Here is a 25,585-nt window from a genome sequence, read left to right on the forward strand (position 1 = left end):
TTCTGGGCAACTGGTTTATTTCTGTGTAGGCAAAAGACAATGAAAAACTCAGGCATGTCCACCTACAGATTTTAAGGCTTTCGTGCAGGCTGTTCCAGCGTATCCAAGGCACTTTCACACATAAATTTATTGTGGAGTTGGTACTACTAATGCTTGCACTATTTTTTTATGACATTCGCATAACGGTATCAAAATGCATCATTTCTCTCTCTCTCTCTCCCCCCCCCCCATTTAATCTGTTTGGAGGGAAAGGATTACTTAACAGACTTTCCATAGAAACATTAATTTTGGATTAAATTGGAAGATAATGTAGGACAGCATTTTGATGAGGGTGAAGTCATGTGGATGCTGCAAAAACTTGCACGCATGGTTCCACAACAAGCTGCCATGTAGAAGGACTCCCTCCTCCATCGACAGGAGCTCTGTGGCAAGTATAAAGAACCCACAGCAGCGCATCCCATTCCTCACTAGGCAGGCACATTTGCAAAGACACTAAAATGAGAGTGCAACATATTTTCTGAGGGATAGACATCTCCCTGGTCCCTCCCCATCCTTGACATTCTAATCACATTTTGCCTTCTTCCTGTCCAGCTAAAGGTACTTCGAGACAGAGACTTCCCTACAAACAGGTCACTGGCAACAGGTGAGAGGGAGAGAGAGAAAGAGAGAATATTTTGCAGAGAAACAGAATAACCTGATGAACTGGGCTGGCTTTGGGATGCTGGCAACTTTCGGACACGACAAAACGTGTATGCACCTGACCCACAAAAAGCACCCACATGGAAACACCCTCACATGAACCTACACCTAGTATTCTGTTGAGCTAGGAGCATCCCACAGACTTCACATTGTGATATGTGGGAGGGAATGTCCCCTTGTATGTTCTGTGTTCTGCTCCCCACCCACCCCACCAGAATCTCAAGACATTTTAAAACGTTAAAAGTGTTCACTGCATTTAGGACTGTGTCCAGTGTTCCCTGTCTGCTAACTCAAGTGGGTGGGTGAGTTTTAATGTTTATTTACTTATTTATGTCATAAAATTTATATACTTCTTGGTTGTAAATAATAATAATTAATTAATTAATTAATAATAATAATAATAATAATAATACCTTGAAGTGGTTTATGTTGCACTAGAGAGGAACCAACCCAAAGGTTGTGCTAGTGGAACCTCATTGTGCAATCCTGTTGTGCGACAAATTAACTAAGAGCCTCTCTTCTGCAGCCATGGCGCACGGATGCAAAACATTTCACCTGTGGAACAAGTACCACTAGGTCACTTTAACTTGGTCCTACATTGGATACAACCCAAAGGAGTTTCTCATGTGGAATTTTCACACCTCCAGTGAGGTACTCCCAATGTGGAGCCAGTCTGGCACCTTGTTTACGGAGGTGAATGTGAAAAATGTCACTTTGGACTTCAGTGTGGCGCACGTGGCACACAAAGGGACAGAGGAGAAATTTGATTCAGTTCACATTTAAAGGCAAACCTACCTAATTCTCACTTTCTCAAACAATGCACAAACCAAAATACATTCATCCTTTAAAATTCACACTAAAAAACGACATATACTAGGGTAAAGTGTGCATATAAATGCATATATTATTGAAAATAGCATGCAAAAATGTATTATGTTAGGGGAAATTGCTTTGCAAAAAAAATGTGTATCTGAGACAAAATTGCATACAAAATGTGTATATGCAGATAAAATTGCACTAAAAGGCTAATGAATTTTCATGAGGTTGGTGGGGTATAAATATTATTATTATTATTATTATTATTATTATTATTATTATTATTACAAACGGAGGTGGAATGTGAAGAACTGAGCGTAGAACTGGAAAAATTAGAAGCTGACATTGACAGATTCTGCCATCCCTATTCGTAAGCTGCTTGTGCTCCCACCCCCACCCCATTTCATAGCATTGAAAGTCACTCTCAGTGAAGCTACATAAGAACTGGAAATCCTTTCTTTCTCTTGAAGCCAGACTTTTGTATAATGGCTTACTGCACCATAAAGCTTTCTGTTCAAGCTAAGCAGCTTCCCGTGGGGAGCCAGTGTACTGGGAGGAGTCTGCCACAGGATATGTTAAAGCTATGCAGGATTCACTGAAGAGACTATGTAACAGGAGAAGTCTGGCAAAAGGTGTGTTTTTCTCCGTGTTTCCATTAACTTGTTCATGTTTACACACTGAATATGCTCGACTAGCTATGAAAAAGGACACGGCTTGATTCACGTGGGCTGGGGTGGGGAGGTTCCCTTCATTGCAAGCTTACCCTTGGCTTCTTTCCCTGGGAACTATTTTGGAACAGCGGCAGTGCCAAAGGTGGCTCTGAAGGAGTAAGAATTAGCACACGTAACAGATATTAAAGACAGCTCACCAAACAGATGCAGAAGCGACAATGCACTCTCCACAAAACATTTCCTTTATATAAACACATCTCTTTCCTTCTGGACATTTCCTGTCTCAGTGACAAAATGGCAGCTTAAGGAGGCTGCCCGGCCTCAAGGTATCAGGAAAGAAGTGACCAGTGCCATAATCAAAAGCACAGAAGACTTGGCAAAAGTGTTGTCACGCATGAGAGACGTGGCACTGTTTTGATGGCTTCCGGTGGCTCCTGCGCCAGGGGCGATGTTAACTGCTTCTGGAACATGCTTCAGCCAGAGTTTGGTTGGCATCGGCACTTCTGGCCTCTGATCATATCTGCTTCTTTCCATGTGACGGATGAAATCACTGTACAGCTCCCTGCACATCTCCCGCGCCACTTGCGTCACCACCCTGGCTTCCACCTCATCTGCCGTTTGGTTTCCGGTGGGCTTTATGTAATAGTTTGTGGTGGCATTCTCACAATCGCTCGCAAAGACATCCTTCGTAACAGGGTGGCTGTAGTTTGGGTAGAAAACGGGACGGGTAAAACGATTGCGGTTTTCGCTCCACCATCGCTCCTCATCGCTGTCATTGAAAGGCAGGTGCATGTTAGACATGGAGCTGCCCAGTTGGTCTTTCGCCACAGCGCCTGTTATCGCTTCTTCCGCCACAGGCTTCACTTCCGTCTTGGCCGGCATAGGCCCCTCTGGCCTACTCCCGGGACGTCTGAAGTCGCCTCCTGCGTGGCTGGAGTAGGTGCGATACTGCTCTATGCACATTTCACGCACCACATGCGTCACAACCCTGGTTTCCATCTCATCTGCCGTTTGGTTTCCGCTGGGCTCCGTATACTCGCTCACAGTGATATTCGTGCAATCTCTCACAAAGATATCCTGTGGAACAGGCTGGTTGTACTGTGGGTAGTAAACCTGGTCGGAGTAACGGTTGCGGTTTTCATACCACCACCGCTCGTCATCACGGTTGTTAAAGTGGAAATTGACATTGGACATGGCGCGGCCTAAGAGGTAGCCACCCACGGCTCCTGCTGCAGCTCCCGCCAGAGCTGATCCTGCCATATGTTTCATACTGGGCTTGGGTGGCTTAGGCTTCCACGGCTTACTGTCATATTTGCCCCAGCTGCCTCCTTCTCCATACCTAGGGTAACCAGGGTTTTGTGGAAAGCCAGGATTTTGTTGGGGGTAGCCAGGGTTGTGTGGGTTGCCAGGATTGTGGGGAGGGTAACCTGGGTTTTGTGGTGGATAACCAGGATTGTGTGGGTTGCCAGGATTGTGGGGAGGGTAACCTGGGTTTTGTGGTGGATAACCAGGATTGTGTGGGTTGCCAGGATTGTGGGGAGGGTAACCTGGGTTTTGTGGTGGATAGACAGGGTTACCAGGGTTTTGTGGTGGATAGACAGGGTTGCCAGGGTTTTGTGGTGGGTATGCAGGGTTTTGTGGTGGATGGACAGGGTTGCCAGGGTTTTGTGGAGGGTAAGCAGGGTTTTGTGGTGGATGGACAGGGTTGCCAGGGTTTTGTGGTGGGTATGCAGGATTTTGTGGAGGAGGGTTGCCAGGATTGTGGGGGGGAGCAGCAGGGTTTTGTGGTGGGTAAGCAGGGTTTTGTGGAGGAGGGTTGCCAGGATTGCGTGGGGGGTTACCAGGGTTTTGTGGTGGGTAAGCAGGGTTATATGGAGGAGGGTTGCCAGGATTGTGTGGGGGGTTACCAGGGTTTTGTGGTGGGTAAGCAGGGTTATATGGAGGAGGGTTGCCAGGATTGCTTGGGGGCTTACCAGGATTTACTGGGGGATAAACAGGGTTGTGTTGTGGGGGAGCAGGATTGTGTACAGGTTGGTTGTGTACAGGTTTGCTAGGCTGATGTTGTACAGGTCTGCCAGGTCGATGTACAGGTTTGCTAGGTCGATGTTCCACAGGTTTGCTAGGTCGATGTTCCACAGGTTTGCTAGGTCGATGATGTTCCACAGGCTTGCTAGGTCGATGTGAAGGCTTGCTAGGCTTTCTACTACTTCTACTGGACGAGCTTTTTCCCGAAACAGAGACAATGACATCAGTTTGCAGAAGAATAAAGAGAATTGCTATCGCGCAGGTCACCAAGTACTTCCCCATAATGGCTGTTCTGTAAAACAAAGTAAAAGAATCAAGGTGTTTTTTTTAAGGAAAAAAAAAGAGACAGGGAGGATATAACACAAAATGCAGAATATATAATTGCAAGTAGATGGTGGTGGTATTTCCAAAATGATTCTCTCTCACATTATATGTTGAGCAGGCTTTGGATGTGCCAGTAATGTAAATCTGACAACTGTCCAACAAGAGGAGAGTAACCCTATGGAAGATCACACGCTTTGTATGTAGAAGGACCATGGGTCAATCTCTGGAAAGGACCCTGTTTGAGTGCAGACAATCCTGAGCTTGAGGTACCAATACTCTGATGGGGTATTAGACAACTTTCTGTGTTCCCAAGTTGATGCCTGCACCAGCTGACAAAAGTCTATACAACTTGCAAGGCAGGTTTTTTGGGTGGGCGGGGAATATAAAACAGCCCAGGTGTTTAAGTACTTGACTTACAGGACACAATTACATCAGGCAGAAGTCAGAAGGTAGCTCCACTTCAGCTATATATAAGCAGCAAACTTCTCACTTTCGTGCCAGTTAGGAGCTCTTAAAAATTGTGCCACTTTCTTTGATGAATAATTCTGAGTCACTTGAAAACTTGCACATTCCAGCATCAATAGCCCAGTGAAAACCACCAACTTGCCAATCTGGTGTTTTCCAACACTACTGCATTTACCAAAATATATACCATAGTAAATCCTTTCCCCAAAGTCATCCAGCTCAATCTATCTCCCAGTTATATAAATTCCTGTTGAAGCTGTAGCAGAATTTTATTTTAGAAAAACACCACATAGATCCCAAAGTACATAGATCCCAAAGTTTCACAACATTTGAGTGCATACACATATGAACCACTATGGATTATAGTGCAAATGATTAAATGTGTTGGCAAAAAGGCAGCTCTGGCGATCAAATGGATCAAGTACCTCAAACTCACTACCCTCCATCTCTCGTTGTTAGAAGCCCGCTGTGAAACGAGGTCCTTTTACAGAATTGCAAATGCATCCACAGACAGGGGAACCAAAATATAATTTAAAAAATACGTTGAACCCATTGGAAAATCAAGGCTTGGTAAATAAAGTATAACAGAGATACCTTAAGCATGTGCAAAGTGCATTTCCCTTACCCCTGAGCAATCACAATATGCCCACGCATATTTGTATTGGAAAGACGCGTGCTTGCCTTAGAAATTAAGCCCTGGAGAATCCTCTCAAGGGGGAAAAATACAGTTCAAGACTCTAATGCTCAGAAAGACCAAAGCCCCCTGCTCTGAGGCAGTGTGTTTTAGCGTACAAACAAAGCTCCATTCCTTTTCTCCTTCCAACCTTTTAAATTGTTCCAAAGGCTTTGGGGGCAGTGCCAATGAGCTGCTGCATTTTGCCCTTTCCCACAGATTCACCATAATCAGCTTACACTTTTCCGGCATGCAAAGTGGGATTTTCCAAGTCCTAGCATGCTTTACAGAGAACTCGCACCACCTCACCAAGCCTAGGGGGAACGTGCTGTTGCAATCAGGCCCTGCTGTGGGCTTCCCATGGGCATCTGGCCCCTGTGTGGACAGGGTGCTGGGCTGCATGTGCCTTTGGTCTGATCCTGCAGCCAAGCTCTTCTGATTTTCTCAACTGCAAGTTGCAATGAGATGCACGCAATCACTGTTGGCCACAGCAGGTTCACAGCTTTGCTTCACATCTACAGTGGTACCTTGGTTCTCAAACGCCTTGGTACTCAAACAGCTTGGAACCCAAACACTGAAAACCTGGAAGTGTTCCGGTTTGTGATTTTTTCTCGGAAGCCGAACATGCTCCGTTCTGAGCGTTACGCTTCCAATTTGAGTACCACACTTCCGTTTTGAGTGTTACGCTGAGGTCTGTCTGTTTTTGCTATTTTGCGTTTTTGTGGCTTTTTGGTTTTTTTTTTTGGGGACTGTGTGGAACCCAGTTCAGCTACTGATTGATTGATTGATTGATTGACTGCTGTACATTGTTTATTGCTTTCATTTTATGGATCAATGGTCTCGTTAAATAGTAAAATTCATGTTAAATTGCTGTTTTAGGGGTTGTTTTTAAAAGTCTAGAATGGATTAATCCATTTTGCATTACTTTCTATGGGAAAGCACACCTTTTTTTTTTTTTGGAACGCTTTGGTTTTGGAATGGACTTCCAGAATAGATTAAGTTTGAGAACCAAGGTACCACTGCATTATTATTTAGCATGATTTGGCATGATCCTTTATTGCTTTGTTCAGAGCCCACAAGCTGATTCAGAATCAGCACATTTGCCAGGGGCCTGTATCCCGCAAGAGCCCAGGAAGTTCTGTCTCCATTGAAGGCATTGGTCCAAAGAAAAAGCCTAGCATACCAGCTTGAATTTCCATGAGGGCGAGTTGGAAGCCAGTTCAACTCAACAGCCTCCCATTAGACCTTTCCACACACTTTGTCTTGGGTTTGACTAGCTCAGGCTAGTTAGAAGGTTGGAGGCGACTTGCAATTCCTTGGAACCATCCACAGCCCACGGGAAGGTAAAGTTGTTTGCCTCTGCTCCAGTTTAGACACTTCTTTAGTGGTAAGTGCCAAAGGCCCTCCCTTTACCCCATCCAGGCCCAGCACATGTTTACCAAGAATGGATGACTCTCTTCAGCAAGCAGAGGCATGACCAGAAAACAGAATATCTGCCCTGCTGGCAATCCTGGAGGAACTTTTAGTGGAATACAGTGTCCCCATTGTTAGGAGGGTGCAAATGAAAAGAAAGGGGGGCGAGGGAGCGGGATAAACAGCGGATTGAGAGCAAGAGTGCATAGGAAGGAGGGAACATTATGCAATCAAAACAAGCTCTTCCTGACAGCTACTCTGAGTGGAAGTTGGAATGCCAAGATGATACAGGGACGCCCTGCTGTCTAGAATAAAACCCCACAGCACTGTCTTATCTTCCTTGGCCATAGGAGGAGGGCCACTTTGTCTTCTACTTTGCCCTTGACATTCCTGTTATGGCTCCATATGCCAAGCGATGATTAACCCAGAACATAAATTACGCTCCAAATCACTCTGCAAAGAGTGTTGACCAGTGGAAAAGCATTTTACTGGAAAGCATGGAGGGAACAGTTTACAAAAAAAATCCCAAAATGTGAATTAATATGTCTCTTTTTTAGAGATGGGGAAACTCGCCATTCCCCAGCAAGATTAGGACATTGATTGTGAACAGCCACAACCTAATGCTCAACCAGCCACCCTCATCCAGCCACCCTCACATGTCCTACTTTTACCCCTCAGCCACACAACTGACCACAAATCCACAGAATCCCATTGAATGGATACGCCTTTCCAACAAACGACCAGCTCATAACCATCCAAACCATCTGTGCAAGCCAAACTTGTTTAAAGTCTCAAAACATACAAAAGAAGAACCTGCGACAGGAGTTTCTAGACCAGCTGCAAGATGTATACTCAGCCCTGCCCACACTCTGTAGAAACCTGACTCTTGTTTACTCTTCTGAGGTTTTGGAGGAACCATAGAATAAACCTGCAAGAAGCACCTCCGTGCTGACTTAGCAGCAAGATCCATGAGGTCTGCTTGTCACTGTAATATAAACATGAACACTAATAGCTGATACGTACAATACAGATATGCCAGAAGTCTGGCTTTTGCTCAGATAACTGAATTGCTTTTTAGCCAAGGAGAAGAAACTCCACCCAGCTCTCCAGATGAAAACCCTAGATTTGATCGCTCACAATCAGAGTGATCCGGGGCAGGGTTTTCCAAGTGGCATTCATAGGATCAAATGGAACTTTAGTATGGCTTGCAAGGTTACATATGGCCGTTGTTACATATCTTTAAGCACCAGGCAAAAACATTCATCTTCTCCCAGGCCTTTGGCAAATTAAACAATCTATGGCCTTTTAAACTGGGAGGTATTGTTTTTCTTTGTTACTATGTGATGTATTTTTGTGTTTTTATATTGTGAGCCACCCGTGGATCCTTGGAGGAAGGGCAGCATCGAAATGTAATAAATAAAACTAAAATAACAATTTAGGTTTGCACAGGTGAAGTGGATTAAAGTGCCTTGTTGCCCTAGTGCGATGAACCAGCTTTTTGCAATTATGAAAGTTACAGGGAAATGCGAGAAAAATGGGTGGATGAACTAAGGATTAATGTGAAGACATGTGAATCCCCTGCAGGCAAACCAGGCCAAATTCTTATCCTGTGGTACAACCACCATGTAAAACAAACCAGAATGAATGTTCATTAAGGACTGGACATAATCTAAGCATCACGTAAGTTTTGTGCAAGCACATCAAGATGAATGTTGTGTATAAACAAGTCATTTATTGTGATGTGTGAGGATTTTTATTTTATTTTTTAAGTTAAACTTGATACCTAAAAGGGTAAACGAAACCCTAGATTTACGGATTGCCAACCTTCTTGAGTCCATGGGCAAAGCACAACCTGCGTGCAAGAGCCCTCTACCCACTTGTGATTCCTAGCATACTGCCTCTGACTGTGGAGGGACAACATATAGCCATGAGGGTTAGTAGCCACTGACAACCTGATACTCCATGAATTTGTCGGATCCTATTTGAAAGTGTGGCACTGTGGGTTAAACCACAGAGCCTAGGACTTGCCGATCAGAAGACCGGCGGTTCGAATCCCCGTGATCAGGTGAGCTCCCGTTGCTCGTTCCCTGCTCCTGTCAACCTAGCAGTTCGAAAGCACGTCAAAGTGCAAGTAGATAAATAGGTACCGCTCCGGCGGGAAGGTAAACGGCGTTTCTGTGCACTGCTCTGGTTCGCCAGAAGCGGCTTAGTCATGCTGGCCACATGATCCGGAAGCTGTATGCTGGCTCCCTCTGCCAATAAAGCGAGATGAGCGCCGCAACCCCAGAGTCGGTCACGACTGGACCTAATGGTCAGGGGTCCCTTTACCTTTACCTTTTATGGCATGTTAGGGGCGGATGGCTCTGTTAATTTTAGTTCTCTCCGTTTCTCATTTGTCTTTTTTCTGTTCTGGATTTTCCAAAATTCAGCTTCGTTGAATATCCACAAATCCTAGTGGCGTGAGAGAGGGAGAAAAACATTTATCTGTTCCCTTTCTCCACTCCTTATGCCATTTTATGCACCTCTGTCATGAGGAGAGAGGTGATGAGGGAGAAACCCAAGCAAAAGGGGACTGCAGCAGATCAGCTCCCCAGGCAGCCACACCATAAAATATTACCTAATCGGTTTAGCCTCCCAGTTCCCCGAAATCATGTTGTCTCCTCCACTGTCTAAAATTAGATTGCAGGGACCTCTGGGTTCGTTTTGAGTTTGTTTGTTGCTTATGTTGCTCTGGAAATTGCACCAGTAGAGCTAGATTAATAATAGCATTTCCATCTAATTCTGCACTTAGGTTTGGAAGCAAAATGGAGCCACCAAAAAAAGTAAAAATAAAGTGCTTCTATAGAGAATAGATCTTCCCAGGTATCGACAAGTGTATTAGTTTGTAAAAATCAAAGAAGAAGAGATTTTAGGAGAAACACACGCACCACAACAGCCTGACAAGGACCTTCCAGGACCTGTTGAATGTTGACAGCAGCAGAGGCACAGCCTGTTGAGGATGGCAGATGAAAATGAAAATAGGGACTGGTTATCAGTACTCCTTAACAACGTACAGTGAGTGTTCAGGTGGTAGAAATTTGCAGAGGTTCCCTGCCTTTTGGAAAGCCAAGAAACTGTCATAAAACCAAAAAAAATACCAGTTTCACAGAAGAAAAATGTGATGCTCAGAACTCTTCCTTCAAAGCAGGGGCAGGCAACCTAAGGCCCGGGGGCCGGATCCGGCCCAATCGCCTTCTCAATCTGGCCCGTGGACGTCCGGGAATCAGCGTGTTTTTACATGAGTAGAATGTGCCCTTTTATTAAAAATGCATCTCTGGGTTATTTGTGGGGCATAGGAATTCGTTCATTTCCCCCAAAAAATATAGTCCAGCCCATCACATGGTCTGAGGGACGGTGGACCGGCCCATGGCTGAAAAACGTTGCTGACCCCTGCTCCAAAGCAAGCAGAACACCTATGCACCCCACCCCCACAAAAAAGCAGGCAGGCAGGCAGCACACAAACCACCAAGAACATCCCCTCCCCCCAAAAAACTGATTTAAAAAATGGGGAGGGGCAGAGGGCACTGGTGATAATTGCGGGTGCCATGGTGACCACCAGTGCCATACTAGGGGGGAGGCATAATTAAAGGGTTGGCCACCAGGAAATGAAAAACTCCCACCACCCTTCTGCATAATCTGGTGAGTCTTTGAAACTTCCCACATGCCGCTTGCACCCAATAAAGTAGTAAGTTTCAGGGCTGGTAATCGACTCCAAAACTGATCCCATTCACGCTTCATAGCAGAGAAAGGGAAGGTTTCATGAGGATGGTAGAGGAAAAGAGGGCGTCTATTCCTCCTCTTGAAACCCTTCTCACCATCAGCAGCAACACCAACCCAAATGGTGCCTTCTGTCTGAGGCTGGCTGGAGATCTTCCAGGAACACTCCTCTTAGGAGCTGGCAATGCACTGCACCATTTTGTTGCAGCCGGCCACACTTGTTATTATATCAATAACTCCACAGGCAGAGAAGAAACACATTGAGACAGAAACCAGGAGAGCAAGCGCAGTGGCGGAGCTTCATGCTCTGGTACTGGGGGCTGAGAGCAGGCGCAGGTGTGGCTGGCACATGTCCCGGGGGCGTGGCATGCTGCCCACAGGGGCATGGCATGTGTCCTGGGGTGTGGCTCGCGACCCATAGGGGCATGGTGCCCAGCGTGGGGGGGGGCAGCTGCGATGGCACCCCACCGGGATCATGGTGCCAGGGGCTGTGCGCTCCCCCCGCCCCCCTCTTCCTCCGCCAGTGAGCAAGCGTTATCCTGTAAAGAATTGTTCTCGGAGGATCAACAAGTTTGTTGGCGCTGTATTGATCCATAGATCACTTATAGATGCCAAGAGTCTGCACACAGCCTTCTTCCTTGTTACCCATTGGCTAATGTTCTGGCCAGTTAATTCTTTGTAGCTGTGGCTACTGGCTGAACCCTTAGATGAAGATATATACAGTGGTACCTCTGGATATGCGGCAGCTAGACTGGTGACTGGGAGCAGCTGCCAAAACCACATAACACCAGTCTTGAAAGACCTACATTGGCTCCCAGTACGTTTCCGAGCACAATTCAAAGTGTTGGTGCTGACCTTTAAAGCCCTAAACGGCCTCAGACCAGTATACCTGAAGGAGCATCTCCACCACCATCATTCTGCCTGGACGCTGAGGTCCAGCGCCAAGGGCCTTCTGGCGGTTCCCTCATTGCGAGAAGCAAAGCTACAGGGAACCAGGCAGAGGGCCTTCTCGGTAGTGGCGCCCGCCCTGTGGAACGCCCTCCCAACAGATGTCAAAGAGAAAAATAACTACCAGATTTTTAGAAGACATCTGAAGGCAGCCCTGTTCAGGGAAGTTTTGAATGTTTAATAGACTATTGTATTTTAATATTTTGTTGGAAGCCTTACAGAGTGGCTGGGGAAACCCAGCTAGATGGGTGGGGTAGAAATAAATTATTATTATTGTTGTTGTTGTTGTTGTTGTTGTTGTTGTTGTTGTTGTTGTTGTTAGAACTCTTCTGGTTCCCGTTGCGAACTTTGCCCCAGGATGTGAGTGGAAATCGTGCGCCAGAGGTGGCACCTCATGTTAAGAACAGTTTCAGGATAAGAACGGACCTCCAGAACAAATTAAGTTCATAACCAGAGGTACCACTGTAGTTCCTAAGAGCTAAGATGGCAATCAAGCAGGGAATTATAGAAGCTCATTTTGCATAATCTGGAGACAGATTGTTGGGCGGTGGGGATGGTGAAGGTATGGTGAATATATTGTAAGGTAAATTCATCAAATATAAACTGTGTCTAGAAGCAATACAAGCATGCCATTGAATACAACCCCACACTGGTGCCCTAATTGCGTAGCAGACAATTGGTGGAAAAGCAGTAAGATTTGGCGTTTAGTAACAGTGCAGAGGGGTGGGGTCAATTTCCTCCTATTTTTACAAAACCAGGATTAATCTAATCAAATTTTCCTGAAACTGCCTGGCGTGTATTGTATATCTCAAAATGGTGGGAAAATAAAATGTGCAGAATTCTACTCTTTCCTCTGCGTTTAGAAGCAGCTACAAAGGCAGGTTTCATTAAAAAACCAAACTGAAGGAACCTTGTGGTCATGTTTATATGTCATGCTCTAGCTTATCTTCCATTTTTTCCTTGTTATAAAAGGAGTTCCTCTTTGCTGAGAAGTCTCTACAATCCGACATTGTTTCAGAAATTTCTTGCACCCCATATATGCTATTATTTTGGGATATGTTTATAATGGCTGGTGAAGACAGCAAAGGATTTAAACATCCTGTCAACAGCTGCCTTAAAAGCTTTGTAAATGCAGAGCACTCACAGAATAAACCCCCAGACGGTTTATCTGTTGCGTTATGCAATGAAATACGACCGCCTCAAACTGCAAACCAAGGGAAATCCTTTTGCCTCCATTGCTCATTTAGATGCTATGAGATCATTAGGCAACCCGGCACTCTGATCCTAACATGAACGGACACCCTTGCAAATAACGTCTCCATTCAGAGTAGCTTAGAAATAAAAGGAAATTGGCAGACGTGTCTACGATTTATGCAACATAGCAGCTGCAAGGACTCAATTTAATTTAATGAAGCAGATTTAATAAATATGAACATTCAGGACCTATAGAATGACAGCAGAATGTTGAAGATGGCATTTGGGAGGGGAAGGAAGAAAGAAAACCACAGCATCTAGAATATTGCCCTCTTACGCTGCTGACAACTGAACTGTAAGTATCTAAGAGGTAGAAATTAAGAGTAGCCAGGATGTGACTGAGCAGCTGTAAGCCCTGTAAATTCATTTTAAAAGATGAAACAACTTACCCTTATTTGGACTGTTTGGACGAGCTTCTCAAAGACCCTCTTCTTTTGTACGTCAGGTCTCTCTGTGTGCCCGGAAATCTATGCGTCTCTCAAAATAAGGAGCAGTAGGTGGGGCAGCTGAACGCCTAACAAGAACAGTTGTTTTTCTTGGGAGAGACGTCACTTGAGAGCAGCCTCTGAGTCAGCCCACCCTTCTACCAGTAAATGCATTAGGAAATTAGAGTTTCTGGATGGTGGGAGGGAGCAGGGGAGCAGAAACCTGCCCAGTCAGACTCAGGCGTCAGGGAAAAGTTGTGCTTTCAGAACTAGCTTCTAACTTTCGAACATGAAGTTGAACAAGGTACATATTTTCTAGCAGGATTTTAAAACTAGGACTATATTCCATGCAGTGTGTGATCACTGATTGTGGACATCAAAATCTTTTTTGCGCTCTTATGAGCTTCTGGTAGAATTCTACCTTTTTTCAGATTGATTCATCCTCTATTTAAAAATGGATGTTTTCTCCCCTCTGGTGGTAAGTTTTAAACAGAAGCGTGTTTCGGTATGATAGGGAGAATGTTCGCAGCTGACCACTGTCAAAACATGCCATTGGTGGTCCTTAGGATATTTTATTCCATGAGCTCTCAAACATTTTCCTCCGGGCCACACACTCAGAATAAAGATTTGCTTGTGCCACACCGGTGTTCTAATTGATAATGAATAACACTGGAAAACAAAAAGAAACAACAACTAGCAGTGCTTGATTTATAACATAGAACACAAATACTTTATATTGTTTAAATATTTCCTTGATTGTTGTTGAATCTTCCCACCACCCTTGCCATCCTCTCCTCCCACATCCTCTGAGAATTACAGTTCTGAAGCAAAATGGGCAGAAGCCATTCTAAGTATGGGCCTGTTTGTAGTCAACAAGTGAAATCACCACTGTGATTGGCGGGTAGGAAATGGATATACTGTATGTGTCCATTTCAGTTCCTTTTGGTTTCTCAGTTTTTTCAGTCTTAAATCCAGGCCCCCACATTACTGTAGTAGAGCTTTGGGGCGGCAGCGGGGGGGGGGGGGAGAATCCTCATGAATTTTTGTCAGCATTTTTGTGTGCAATTTTCCAAGGAAACACATCTTTGTATGCATTTTTGGATTATATATATATATATATATATATATATATATATATATATATATATTTGTGCAATCAGTTTTTCCCAGGGATAGGTGGTGTATTTGCAGAATGTGAACAGTAGCAAGTAATTTCTGAAGTGTCCTGTCTCCCACACAGGAGTGATTTAGAATGTTCAGATCCTGAGCAACTTTGCTAGCTGCCGCCCATTGCTTCTGGTATGGTGCAAAAACTTCTGGCAGCAATCACATCACTCTCACCACACTTGCAAGTTAAAATAATTGTTTCCTTTTTTAAAAAAAAAGATATTTATTAAAGTTTCAGAAAAGGTTACAAAAATAAGAAAAAGAAAAAAAGAAAAGAGAAAATACAAAATACAGAAAAATAAAAACAATTAAAAACAAATCAATCTTTCCATGTCTTGTCTTTCATTTACTTGTTTCCCTGACCTCCTCACACCTCCCTTTTTTGTATTCCTGTTCAGTTAGTTAATTCAGCAAATCCTTTCCCTCTTTGTTTTTATCTTAATCCTTTATCTTAATATATTATAACTTTAGATTCTCACCTGTTAACAATCCATTATTACATACTCCTTTATAACATTGCTGCTAAAACCACTTAACTTCATTCCGACACCATTCTAACATTCATTAATTTTGCAGTATTTCTGTAAATAGTCTTTAAATTTCTTCCAATCTTCTTCCACCGACTCTTCTCCCTGGTCTCGGATTCTGCCAGTCATTTCCGCCAATTCCATATAGTCCATCAACTTCATCTGCCATTCTTCCAGGGTGGGTAGATCTTGTGTCTTCCAAAATAATTGTTTCCTTCCTGCATAAGCTTATAGTGGTTGGCACATAAAAGTGTATGACAGAGCTAACAGCTCTGAATGGCATTGGTATAGCTGAGTCTAACCTTCTGATGTGCATTATAACTGAACCATTCAGATTTCAATTAGATTAATCTTATGGCCTTAGATCTTACAATAGTCTTGAAAAACCTTTAGATAAATTTCTTGATTTTTCACTCTTAGCAGTACATTGTCAGCAATAAAGGCTGGCCTTACAGATGTTGCTTCCTATTCCAAGGCCTTCATTCTCTTAGCTAGATCTTACATTCTCTACCAATGACTCTATCATAGTATTGAACAACCAGGGGGAAAATGGACATCCCTGTATTGCTACTCTAGACTGCCTTTTTTATCTTCTGCTGTCTACACATACAGTAGCAACTGGATTCCTGTATATTAACTTAACCCAAATAGCAAAAGTAGGTCCCAGTCCCAGTTCTTCTTAATTTGAACCTGTTATTCCCAGTTGACTCAGTCAAATGCCTTTTCAGCAGCAATAAATACTAAGCCAAGTGGATCCTGTTTATTATTACAGGCAACTCCTGATTTATGCAGGTCCAGCTGACATGCAACTGCGACTGCATGCACTGTGCCAAAATGGCCCTCAAAGAGCCCAGAAAGGGCAAAAGGGCACAAAAACAGTGCCTAGCAATCCCACGATACTTTGCAAGTGCAATCCCAGAAGCCCTTGCACTGACCGTTGAGGCTGACCATTGTGGATGGACTTTCCAGACTGATAATGCTTTCCTTTTCCCCATTTATTTTTTTATTTGCATTTTCAAAAACAGGAACAGAGCATATTTAACCCCCTCCCCTCCTCCTGTCCTACTTACAACTTTGTACCAAATACAGCATGTATACATATACCATATAACTTCCCTTCCACCCTTTTCCTGGTTCCTTTGCTTTTCTACTACTCCGCATAATCCACATCTTTTTAATCATCCAATTTGTTACCTATTAAAAACTCTATCTATTTCAATTCCGCTGGATTTACGTGAGACCTGCTAAGCTATGTACCGGTATTTGTTTTTAAAATATTCGATAAACATTTTCCCTTCCTCCTTGTATTCCTTATCTTTTTCTCTTATCCTGTTCGTCAAACCAGCCAGTTCAGCATATTCAAACATTTTATACTGCCATTCTTCCTTAGCGGGTACTATACTCGTTCTCCACTTTTGTGCCAATAAGGTTCTAGCTGCAATATCGTAATAAACCCTTTTGGTTTTGGGGGGGACCTTCGTTGTTACCAGTCCTAAGAGAAAAATCTCAGGTGTTTTAGGGAAAGTTTTTTTAAAAAATATCTTTTTTAATTCATTATATATAATTTCCCAACATTCCTTAATTCTTTTACAGGACCACCACATGTGAAAAAAGAACCCTCATTTCATTACACTTCCAACATATACCTTTTTCTTTTTTATACATTTTTGCCAATCTAGTGAGTGTTAAATACAGATAATGCTTTCCAATGCTCTTTAAAAAACAAAACTTTGACATTTAAGTTCCAGCTTTAACTGACATATATTGGTAGCCCATTAACTCATGTTCATTCTGCTCATTAAAAAAAATATGAACTAATGTTTCCCAAATGACTTTGTGGTTCTAAAGTTTCTAATTACTTTTAAAACATTTAAATATTTAAAACATTTTTTAAATAGCACTTAACAGTAATATCTGGGGTTCTAGTTGCTTTTACAGGTTTTTAGCCACTTTTACATGGCGCTGTGGTCTAAACCACTGAGTCTCTTGGGCTTGCTGATCAGAAGGTCAGCTGTTTGAATCTGCACGACAGTGGTGAGTTCACGTTGCTCTGTCCCAGCTTCTGCCAACCTAGCAGTTCGAAAGCATACCAGTGCAAGTAGATAAATAGGTATTGCTGTGGCGGGAAGGTAAATGGCATTTCTGTGTGCTCTGGTTTCCGTCATGGTGTCCTGTTGCGCCAGAAGTGGTTTAGTCATGCTGGCCACATGACCCGGAAAGCTGTCTGTGGACAAATGCTGGCTCCTTTGACCTGAAAGCGAGATGAGCGCCACAACCCCATAGCCACCTTTGACTGGACTTAACCAACCAGAGGTCCTTTAGCTTTTTTTGCATGTAAAGGTGAAGATGCCCCTGACATTTAGGTCCAGTCATGGACGACTCTGGGGTTACGGCGCTCATCTCGCTCTATAGGCCGAGGGAGCCGGCGTTTATCTGCAGATACCTTCCGGGTCATGTGACCAGTGCCACCCGTGTCCCTTCTTTCTTTTTACCTTAAGGTCCATAAATAGCAACACCCTAGAGGTCCTGGGCTCTAAGGAAGTTAGATTAGCCTCAACCAGAGCCAGGGCCTTTTCAACACTGGCTCCAGCCTGGTGGAACGCTCTGTCTCCTGAGACCAGGGCCCTGCGGGATCTGATTTCTTTCCGCAGGGCCTGTAAGACAGAGCTGTTCCACCTGGCCTTTGGCTTGGAATCAATTTGATTCCCTCCCCCTCTTTCTTTTTTTCCTTTCTCCTTCTGTGTTGGAACTCCTATTTGGGGACTTCCCTGGCTTTTTTCTGGCCCGTGTAAGACCAGTCTGGATAGTTAGCCTTGGTGAAGACTTGACGTTTTTATCCCCAAAAAAGTTTTTGATTGAGTTTCCACTGAAATGAGGCTGCATTTTAATGTTTTAATGCTGTATTTTAATCTTCATTTTAAGCAGTTTTTCAATCAATTGTTTTTATATTTGGTGTTAACTGCCCTGAGCCCAGTCTTGGCTGGGGAGGGTGGGGTATAAATACAATTTATTATTATTATTATTATTATTATTATTATTATTATTATTACATGTAACAGTAGCTAAAAACAAGCAAAAGGTCTTTAGTAGTATGTCTGTAGGAGGGGAAATATTATATAGAAAAGGCACTAAGTATCATGAAGATAGCTGTTCCACCAGCATTTTCTTCAAGCAGAAACAAATCAAAGAAAGGACTAGTTGATAACGCCACAAATTATTGTTAAATGCTGCTTGCTTGGGTATATACCGTATTTTTCGCCCTATAGGACGCACTTTTTCCCCTCCAAAAATGAAGGGGAAATCTGGGTGCGTCCTATGGGGCGAATGCAGGCTTTTGCTGAAGCTTGGAGAGCGAGAGGGGTCGGTGCGCACCGACCCCTCTCGCTCCCCAGGCTTCAGGAACACATCCGCAGCCTAGGCAGCCCTACGGGAGGTCCGGCAGGGATGTCTAGGCTGCGGATAGCAGCCTGCCGCCCGGCGGGCGGGGCGCCCTGAAGCAGAGCGCCCCCCTCGCCAGGCAGACATCCGCAGCGTGGGGAGCCTTGCCGCAGTTCCCGGCAAGGCTCCCCACGCTGCGGATAGCAGCCTGCCGGCCCCGCAGGGCGGGGCGCCCTGATGCAGAGCGCCCCTCGCGCGGGGCAGACATCGGCCAGCCCCACAAGCTCGGGGGACAGCAGGGAGGCGCAGCGCCGCCATCCCGCTGTTCCTCGACCTGGTTCTGTTTCCCCGACCTGCTTTTGGGGGGGGGGGGAAATAAAGGGAAATTTTTTTTCCTTTATTTCCCCCCCAAAAAACTAGGTGCGTCCTATGGGACGGAGCGTCTTATGGGGCGAAAAATACGGTACACCCCCAAACCTAAAGGAATATATGCCAGAAACATAGGCTCAGATTATTTGGGGATGGTTCAGAAAGATGGCTGGTCTCGCTAATGTGCAACCAACCAACCAACAAACAAACAATCCTGACAACAAAAAGTTAGAAATGTGATCTGTTTTGGAGCTGCTTCTGTTCTAAAGCAGAAGTCAGGAACTTCCACCCCATGGGTCTAATTAGGTCCACCAGACCTCCACATTTGGCCTGCAAGGCTATTTTGGCCAAGCCACCCCCACTTGCCTTACAAGTAAAGGCACAGCCACAGCTGGGCAAAAAGGGGGCTTGCAGATATAATCCACTGGTGTATCTGACTTTAATTCTGCATGTGCTCAGTAAACAGACAGCTGCCACCATATGAGCCAAGGTTGCCTACCTCTGTGCAATTAGGATAATCCCTCAGGCTCTCCCCTCTGCAAGGCCCCGAACCTTTAAGAACCAGTTAGCTGTGGGGTTTCCCTTAAAGTTCTGAATTTTCCCAATATTGTACAGTACGTTCCTTGTCTATGTTCTTTTAGGTTAGGGCCTCTCTGCACTTGCCACCTATAGTCATATACAGTGGTACCTTGGGTTAAGAACTTAATTCGTTCTGGAGGTCCATTCTTAACCTGAAACTGTTCTTAACCTGAAGCACCGCTTTAGCTAATGGGGCCTCCTGCTGCCGCCGCACCGCTGCTGCATGATTTCTGTTTTCATCCTGAAGCAAAGTTCTTAACCCGAGGTACTAATTCTGGGTTAGCGGAGTCTGTAACCTGAAGCGTATGTAACCTGAAGCATCTGTAACCCAAGGTACCACTGTAGTTGCTTGCCCGATCTGACATTTTTAAGAATGAATTTGCTGGCAATGATCCGCCCCTTTGGCTGCATGTTGCTGTTATCAGAGAATGAGCAGAGATATAGTGGGCAGGGTTGAAAGGGGGGGGGTCAAATATCTGTTACTATTTTTGCAGTGCAGTTTGTGCTGATTGGAGCCAGTCATAGTGAAAGGAACTGAGTCATCCACAGATAATTTGCTCCTAGGGTCACTCTGGAGAAGGTGTGTGCGGAGAACACTTAATTGTTCTGTGCGCTTCAAAGCTAAGTATTTAGGAACACTGGAAACACAAGGTGCTTCAATTTCAAGAGCATGGTGTGCAAGTTCTGTTGTATACTATGGAACATTGGGGGGATGGGACCACAACTTAAGTCACTCTGCAAGAAGATACAGTCATACCTCATGTTACAGACACTTCAGGTTACGTGTTTTTGGGTTGCAGACCGCATGAAACCTGGAAGTACCGGAACGGGTTACTTCCGGGCTTTGCTGCTCGCGCATGCGCATTAGCGCCAAATTGCACCTGCGCAGACATCCAAGGTTCCATTGTATTGGGCACTCCAAATCATTTGTCCACATATGTGTACAGAAAATAGTAGAAATAGATCTATTTAAAGGATACTTGCAAAACCATATTGAAAAATCAGAACTCCTATTAGAATAAACAAGTTCCGTTTTAAATACTGAAATACTAAAAAAAGATGGATAACAATGTGTAATAGAAAAAGAAGCATGAAATTAGGTTAAAGGTGTGTGAAAGAAAGTAATAGAAGTGGAAAGAAATTGCAATTGAGTAGATTGGAAGTCTAACACAAAGCTGGGGTGAAGGGGTGGTGGATGGTGATGGGAAAAGGAATTATCTGTGGGACTGAATGTAGGTATGTTTGTATATATTGAAGGGTTGTATGAAATGTATGTTTGTATGCTTGTATATTTGCAATATGTGTGTATTTTATAATAAAAATTTAAACAAACAAAAAAGGTCTACATCGATTGTTGCAATGCAACCCAACCAGATGGGAGGGGTATAAATTATTATTATTATTATACAGTTGTTGTTGTTGTTCAATGTGTGGCCCATGGATTCTATGTGGAAATATTCTTGTGGCCCACTTTTTTTGAAAAATTGGCTGTTCTACATCCAAGTGTTCATAGCAGACCAGCTTTTTTCAGCTGGTCCACATCACCCCCTGGTGTTCAGAGTGCTTATTACAGTGAAATGTGAACCCAATGGGATTTATTCCCAGCTAAGTGCATATCAGATTGCACCCTTTTAAATATATTGATAGCTTCTTTAACTGAACTATTTGGAGTTGCAAGATTTAATTAAATACTTTGATTCCACATGATTAATGGACACCAAAAACATTCAGCAAATATTTTTATTTCCTCTGCTGATTATACGTATTCTGCTGTTCTAGACCTTTGTATTTGTAGATACAGCAATTCTACCAACATCATGTATCAAAGGACAAGTTTCTCAAATATGCACAGCTCTCCTTTCTCAATTATTCCTTGACTGCTTTGAAGTCAGTATGTGAACAGGATTTGTGTGTATCGTTCTGCCCGGACACTGAGGTCCAGCACCGAGGGCCTTCTGGCGGTTCCCTCACTGCGAGAGGCTAAGTTACAGGGAACCAGGCAGAGGGCCTTCTCGGTGGTGGCGCCCGCCCTGTGGAACACCCTCCCATCAGATGTCAAAGCGATAAACAACTACCTGACATTCAGAAGACATCTGAAGGCAGCCCTGTTCAGGGAAGTTTTTAATATGTGACATTTTAGTGTATTTTTCATCTTTGTTGGAAGCCGCCCAGAGTGGCTGGGGAGGCCCAGCCAGATGGGCGGGGTACAAATAATAAATTATTATTATTATTATGAACAGGATTTGTGGGAAGAAATTGATAAGATGATCCACAAAAATGGTCCACAAAACAATTCTATTCAGTCTCAGCCTCTATTATAGAAAACTCGATGAAAATTGTTCATAAATGGTTCCTCCCTCAGCGTTGGAAGTACAGGGATCAATCAGTAACCTAAGAGTTAATTCTGTTTACATTCAGCCAACTGAAGTGGGGGTGAAGGTGTTGCCTAGCAACCACTCAGAATGACATGATCCTTGCTGGGATAACTTGTGCTCTGATTGGCTCTGTATATCTGAGAGAGTTTCTCCACTATAGGTATATGTTGCCCTGCTGTAGACAAGGCCCGCACTGCTAAGAAAGACAAAACAGTTCTGTTTGTTTCTTCTCATATTATCTACCCTTTTTGTTCAGTTTACCCAATAAAGTATGGTCAATTTCTTTTCTCTCTGGACTCCATCTGCTTTATTCAAGTCACCCTGTTAACAATCAGTTTGATTGGGTACTGAAAACAAGCCTCCAGTCCCAGAATGTGCTCACAGAGAACCCCCGTTTTCTAATTCTAACTGTATGCCTTTTGCACTCGGTGGTAGATCTTGCGGTTCTACTAAAAAAAATTCCCCCCAAAATAAGGTAGATCCAGGAAGGCTGATGTTAAGTTGTGGGTGAACATATCAGATCACACAGCGATTCTTCAAACAGCTCTTGTTTATTCACAGGCCAGAACAGAACTGAACTGAAGGGTTCAGCCAGCCTGCTTATATAGAGCTCCACTAGAACGCAACAGTAACCATTTTCTGTAACTATCCAATCACTGAACATCACTTTCGATCCCTTATTTGCATATGTGGACCTGAACTATCTACAGTATCCCCCTGCTGGCCCAGGGTGAGAACTTCAGTACATAACACCCCTCCCCACCGAGATAAGGCGTTAGTTACAATCATAATGGTTTCCTTGTATACAGTACTACACGTAATGGTTCAATTAGGCACAAAAGCATATCGGTTACATTTCACCTACTTCCATTAGACCGACAATATTACATGTCCAACAACATAGTCCTTTAAATAAGTTGGGCACTCGGAAACTCTGCCAGACCGCCAGGGAGCGGTACCCAGGTCCGGAGGGCCGCCCGATTCTTGCTGAGGCTGTGGCGCGACCCTAGGTGGCGTTGAAACCAAGTCCCCTGGATCTGCTGCTGTGGGTGGAACCTCCACAAGTGGAGTTGGCGGAATGTCAGGCACGGCAGTGGTCTGAGTCTGTGGTAAGTCTGGCAGACCCTCTGAAGTGGCTTGGTTCGGCTCCACGCCAGCAGTTTGCGAGAGAGGTGTAGGTGGAGTCTCACCATCTGTAAATGTCTCTTCTGGAGCCACAAGCGCAGTTGGGGGCACCACGGTAGTGTCCAAGTCCCCAACCCTGCGCCTAAGCTGGTCTATGTGCCGGCGCCACAAGCGTCCGTCTTTGAGTGCCACCTGGTATGAGCGAGGTCCAGTGACTCCCACTACTGTGGCTGGCACCCAAGGAATGTCCCCCACAAAATTCCGGGCAAAACCTGGTTTTCTGGAACAAAGGACCGTGGTGCGTTGGCACAGCCTGGGGGTTCAGCCACAGCAAAGTCCAGGTGCAGCCGGTCAAGCGGAGATCTGAGGCGGCAGCCCATAAGCAGTTCGGCAGGACTCCGCCCTGTGGCCGCATGAGGGGTGATGTGTTGCATGAACAAGTATTCAGCAACCCGCTTGTGTCAGTCTCCCTGGTCCAGGCGTGCCAGTGCCTCTTTTGCCAAGCGCACCATTCTCTCCGCTCCACTAGAACGCAACAGTAACCCTTTTCTGTAACTATCCAATCACTGAACATCACTTTTGATCCCTTATTTGCATATGTGGACCTGAACTATCTACAGTATCCCCCTGCTGGCCCAGGGTGAGAACTTCAGTACATAACAACTGAAGTCTGCCTGTGCTTGCTCCAATAATTACCAGATTAATCTGAGTTATGTAGAATTCTACCAGATCCCGACATGGAAACTTCGCAAAAACAATGGGGAGAAGCTGTCACTCAGCAGTAGAGCCACGGCCTTGCATGCAGAAGACCTCAGCTTCAATCCCCAGCATCTTTGGGTAGGGCTGATAAAGAACCCATTCTGAAATCCTAGAGTGTGGCTGCCAGTGTGGACAACACAGAGCTAGATGGAACAATGGTCTGACTCCTGATAAGGCAGCTTCTTGCATTCCAAAGATATATGGGGCGGGCAATATTTTTATCAGTACTGCCAGTGTTCCTATTTCAGCAGCCACAGCCAGTGATGGTCCTCTGCCCTCTGCTTCCATCCTATTTTTAGAATGAACTATACAATCTGTACCAGAGAGAAGCTAACAGGGAAAGTAACACAAGTTTTGCTTGGAGCCTGTGGTCAGCTAGTGAGGCTTTTGGTGGTTGTTTTCTTTCTTTCTTTTTCCTTTTTCCACAGTATGGGAGCGACCCCTGGGGAAAGTTTCCTGATGCATTTAGAACAGTGGCCGCAAGGTTGAGAAATGGTGTATGCTCAGACACAAAGGATTGGCTAAACTTGACATTGAAGGTTACCCCTCCTGCTGCTATATATTCTGAGGAGCACAGGCTTTTTGAGCTCAGAGACACCTGCTCTTCAAAAAGAACAGACCCTCAGAGAAGCCTACCAGAAACCATCTACAGAAGAGTAAGTTACTCCCGTGTTTGCTAAGGGTGCCTTCAGATTGTCACTGCTTCGTGGGAGGGATTCAAGAGCATACTGTAAATTTAGGTTTGCGCTGTTATGGTGAGTTCAAGTGCTCTGTTCCCCTAGCACAACAAATCCACTTTTAAAAACAAGGGTTGGACTTTTTGCAGTTTGGAACTGGCAGGAAAAGGGTGGGATAAATAAATGATTAACAGGAAGCAAATTAGGATGGATGCAGGATGCATGCTCATTTGTCATATGCCCTCCCTGCAAATAAATCGGGATGAATGCTTAATAAAGCTGTATAATTTAACCTCTGCATAAGCTTTGTGCAAGTGAATCAGGGCAAATGCTCAACTTGTCTGGAGGAACCCTGAATCTTTGCACTGCTTAGAAGTCATTCTTTTGTATTGCAGTTCAGGGTCATGCCAGTCCATTTTTATTTACTTTTCATATGTTTAGATTCAGGATGCCAGACGCAAAGTCAGCTAAAGATCTCATAGGATCCTAATGAGCAATGGAGGCAAACGGAATAGCCTTGGCTTCTGCTTGTGGGAGCCACATTTCATTTGATAATGGAACAGATAAGCCACCTGTTAAGTTCCACCTATGAGGTATTGGCTATAACACTGGGGAAGTTTTTAAATGGTTGCAAGTGCACATTAAAAAAAGAAAAAGATCCTTAATAAAAGGCAAAAGATTTATACGATCTGAAGAGAAACGAGAGACAAGACTCTTTACAATACATATCCTGAAAATATTATTTTTTTCAACTTAAAACTGTTTTTATTCAATTGAGTAGTTTCAGATTCCTTTATTGGTTTATAGTCCTGTTTAGACTACTCCAAAACAAAGTTTAACAATGTAAAAGTAAGATAAGGTAGCAGAAATAGAAACTAACCTAGACAAAGATAAACTACAAGTGAACAAATGTAGAATGCTGAGATTCCTATGCTTAGACATTAAAGGTGGAACAGTTCTTACCCTTAACAAATATTATGATGATTAAATTGATGATTAAATGCAGATCTGAATAAAAATATGTAAAACCACAGTGAACTTAAAATTCTGAATCTCTTTCCCAGTTTTGACTAATAATTCTAGCTGCAGTGAGAAGATATATCATGATTTTGTCTATTGCTTGCTAAATTTAATGATTTAACATGCCAAAATAACATGGC

At 44.1% G+C, this 25,585-nt stretch overlaps 2 protein-coding genes across 6 annotated transcripts in view; one reads left to right on the plus strand and one right to left on the minus strand.

Moving 5' to 3' along the window:
• LOC310695693 (uncharacterized protein) lies at nucleotides 1-13,587 on the minus strand. 3 transcript variants are annotated; one of them, XM_083480518.1, is made up of 3 exons: nucleotides 13,434-13,587; nucleotides 3,764-4,503; nucleotides 1-3,673 (listed from the first exon to the last, which is right to left on the minus strand). In XM_083480518.1, the coding sequence occupies exons 2-3, from the start codon at nucleotides 4,491-4,493 to the stop codon at nucleotides 2,508-2,510; spliced, it is 1,896 nt and encodes a 631-aa protein (XP_083336644.1). In that variant the 5' UTR covers nucleotides 4,494-4,503; nucleotides 13,434-13,587; the 3' UTR covers nucleotides 1-2,507. The 3 variants fall into 3 exon arrangements, with proteins under 3 accessions (XP_083336644.1, XP_083336643.1, XP_083336642.1); XM_083480517.1 differs by having other exon boundaries at nucleotides 1-3,733; XM_083480516.1 differs by having other exon boundaries at nucleotides 1-4,503.
• Nucleotides 12,588-25,585, plus strand: part of PRND (prion like protein doppel) — an 18,305-nt gene continuing 5,307 nt past the window's right edge. The window contains exons 1-2 of one of the 3 annotated variants that reach the window (XM_083480802.1): nucleotides 12,588-13,339; nucleotides 24,177-24,404. The gene's annotated coding sequence lies outside the window, so the exon portion shown is untranslated. Of the gene's footprint in view, nucleotides 13,340-24,054; nucleotides 24,405-25,585 lie in introns of those variants that run through there. The other 2 variants (XM_083480803.1, XM_083480801.1) reach the window with 2 other exon arrangements.

Source organism: Podarcis liolepis (genome assembly GCF_965112155.1).
Source record: "Podarcis liolepis genome assembly, chromosome: 16".
In the NCBI taxonomy this organism is placed as follows: Eukaryota; Metazoa; Chordata; class Lepidosauria; order Squamata; family Lacertidae; genus Podarcis; species Podarcis liolepis.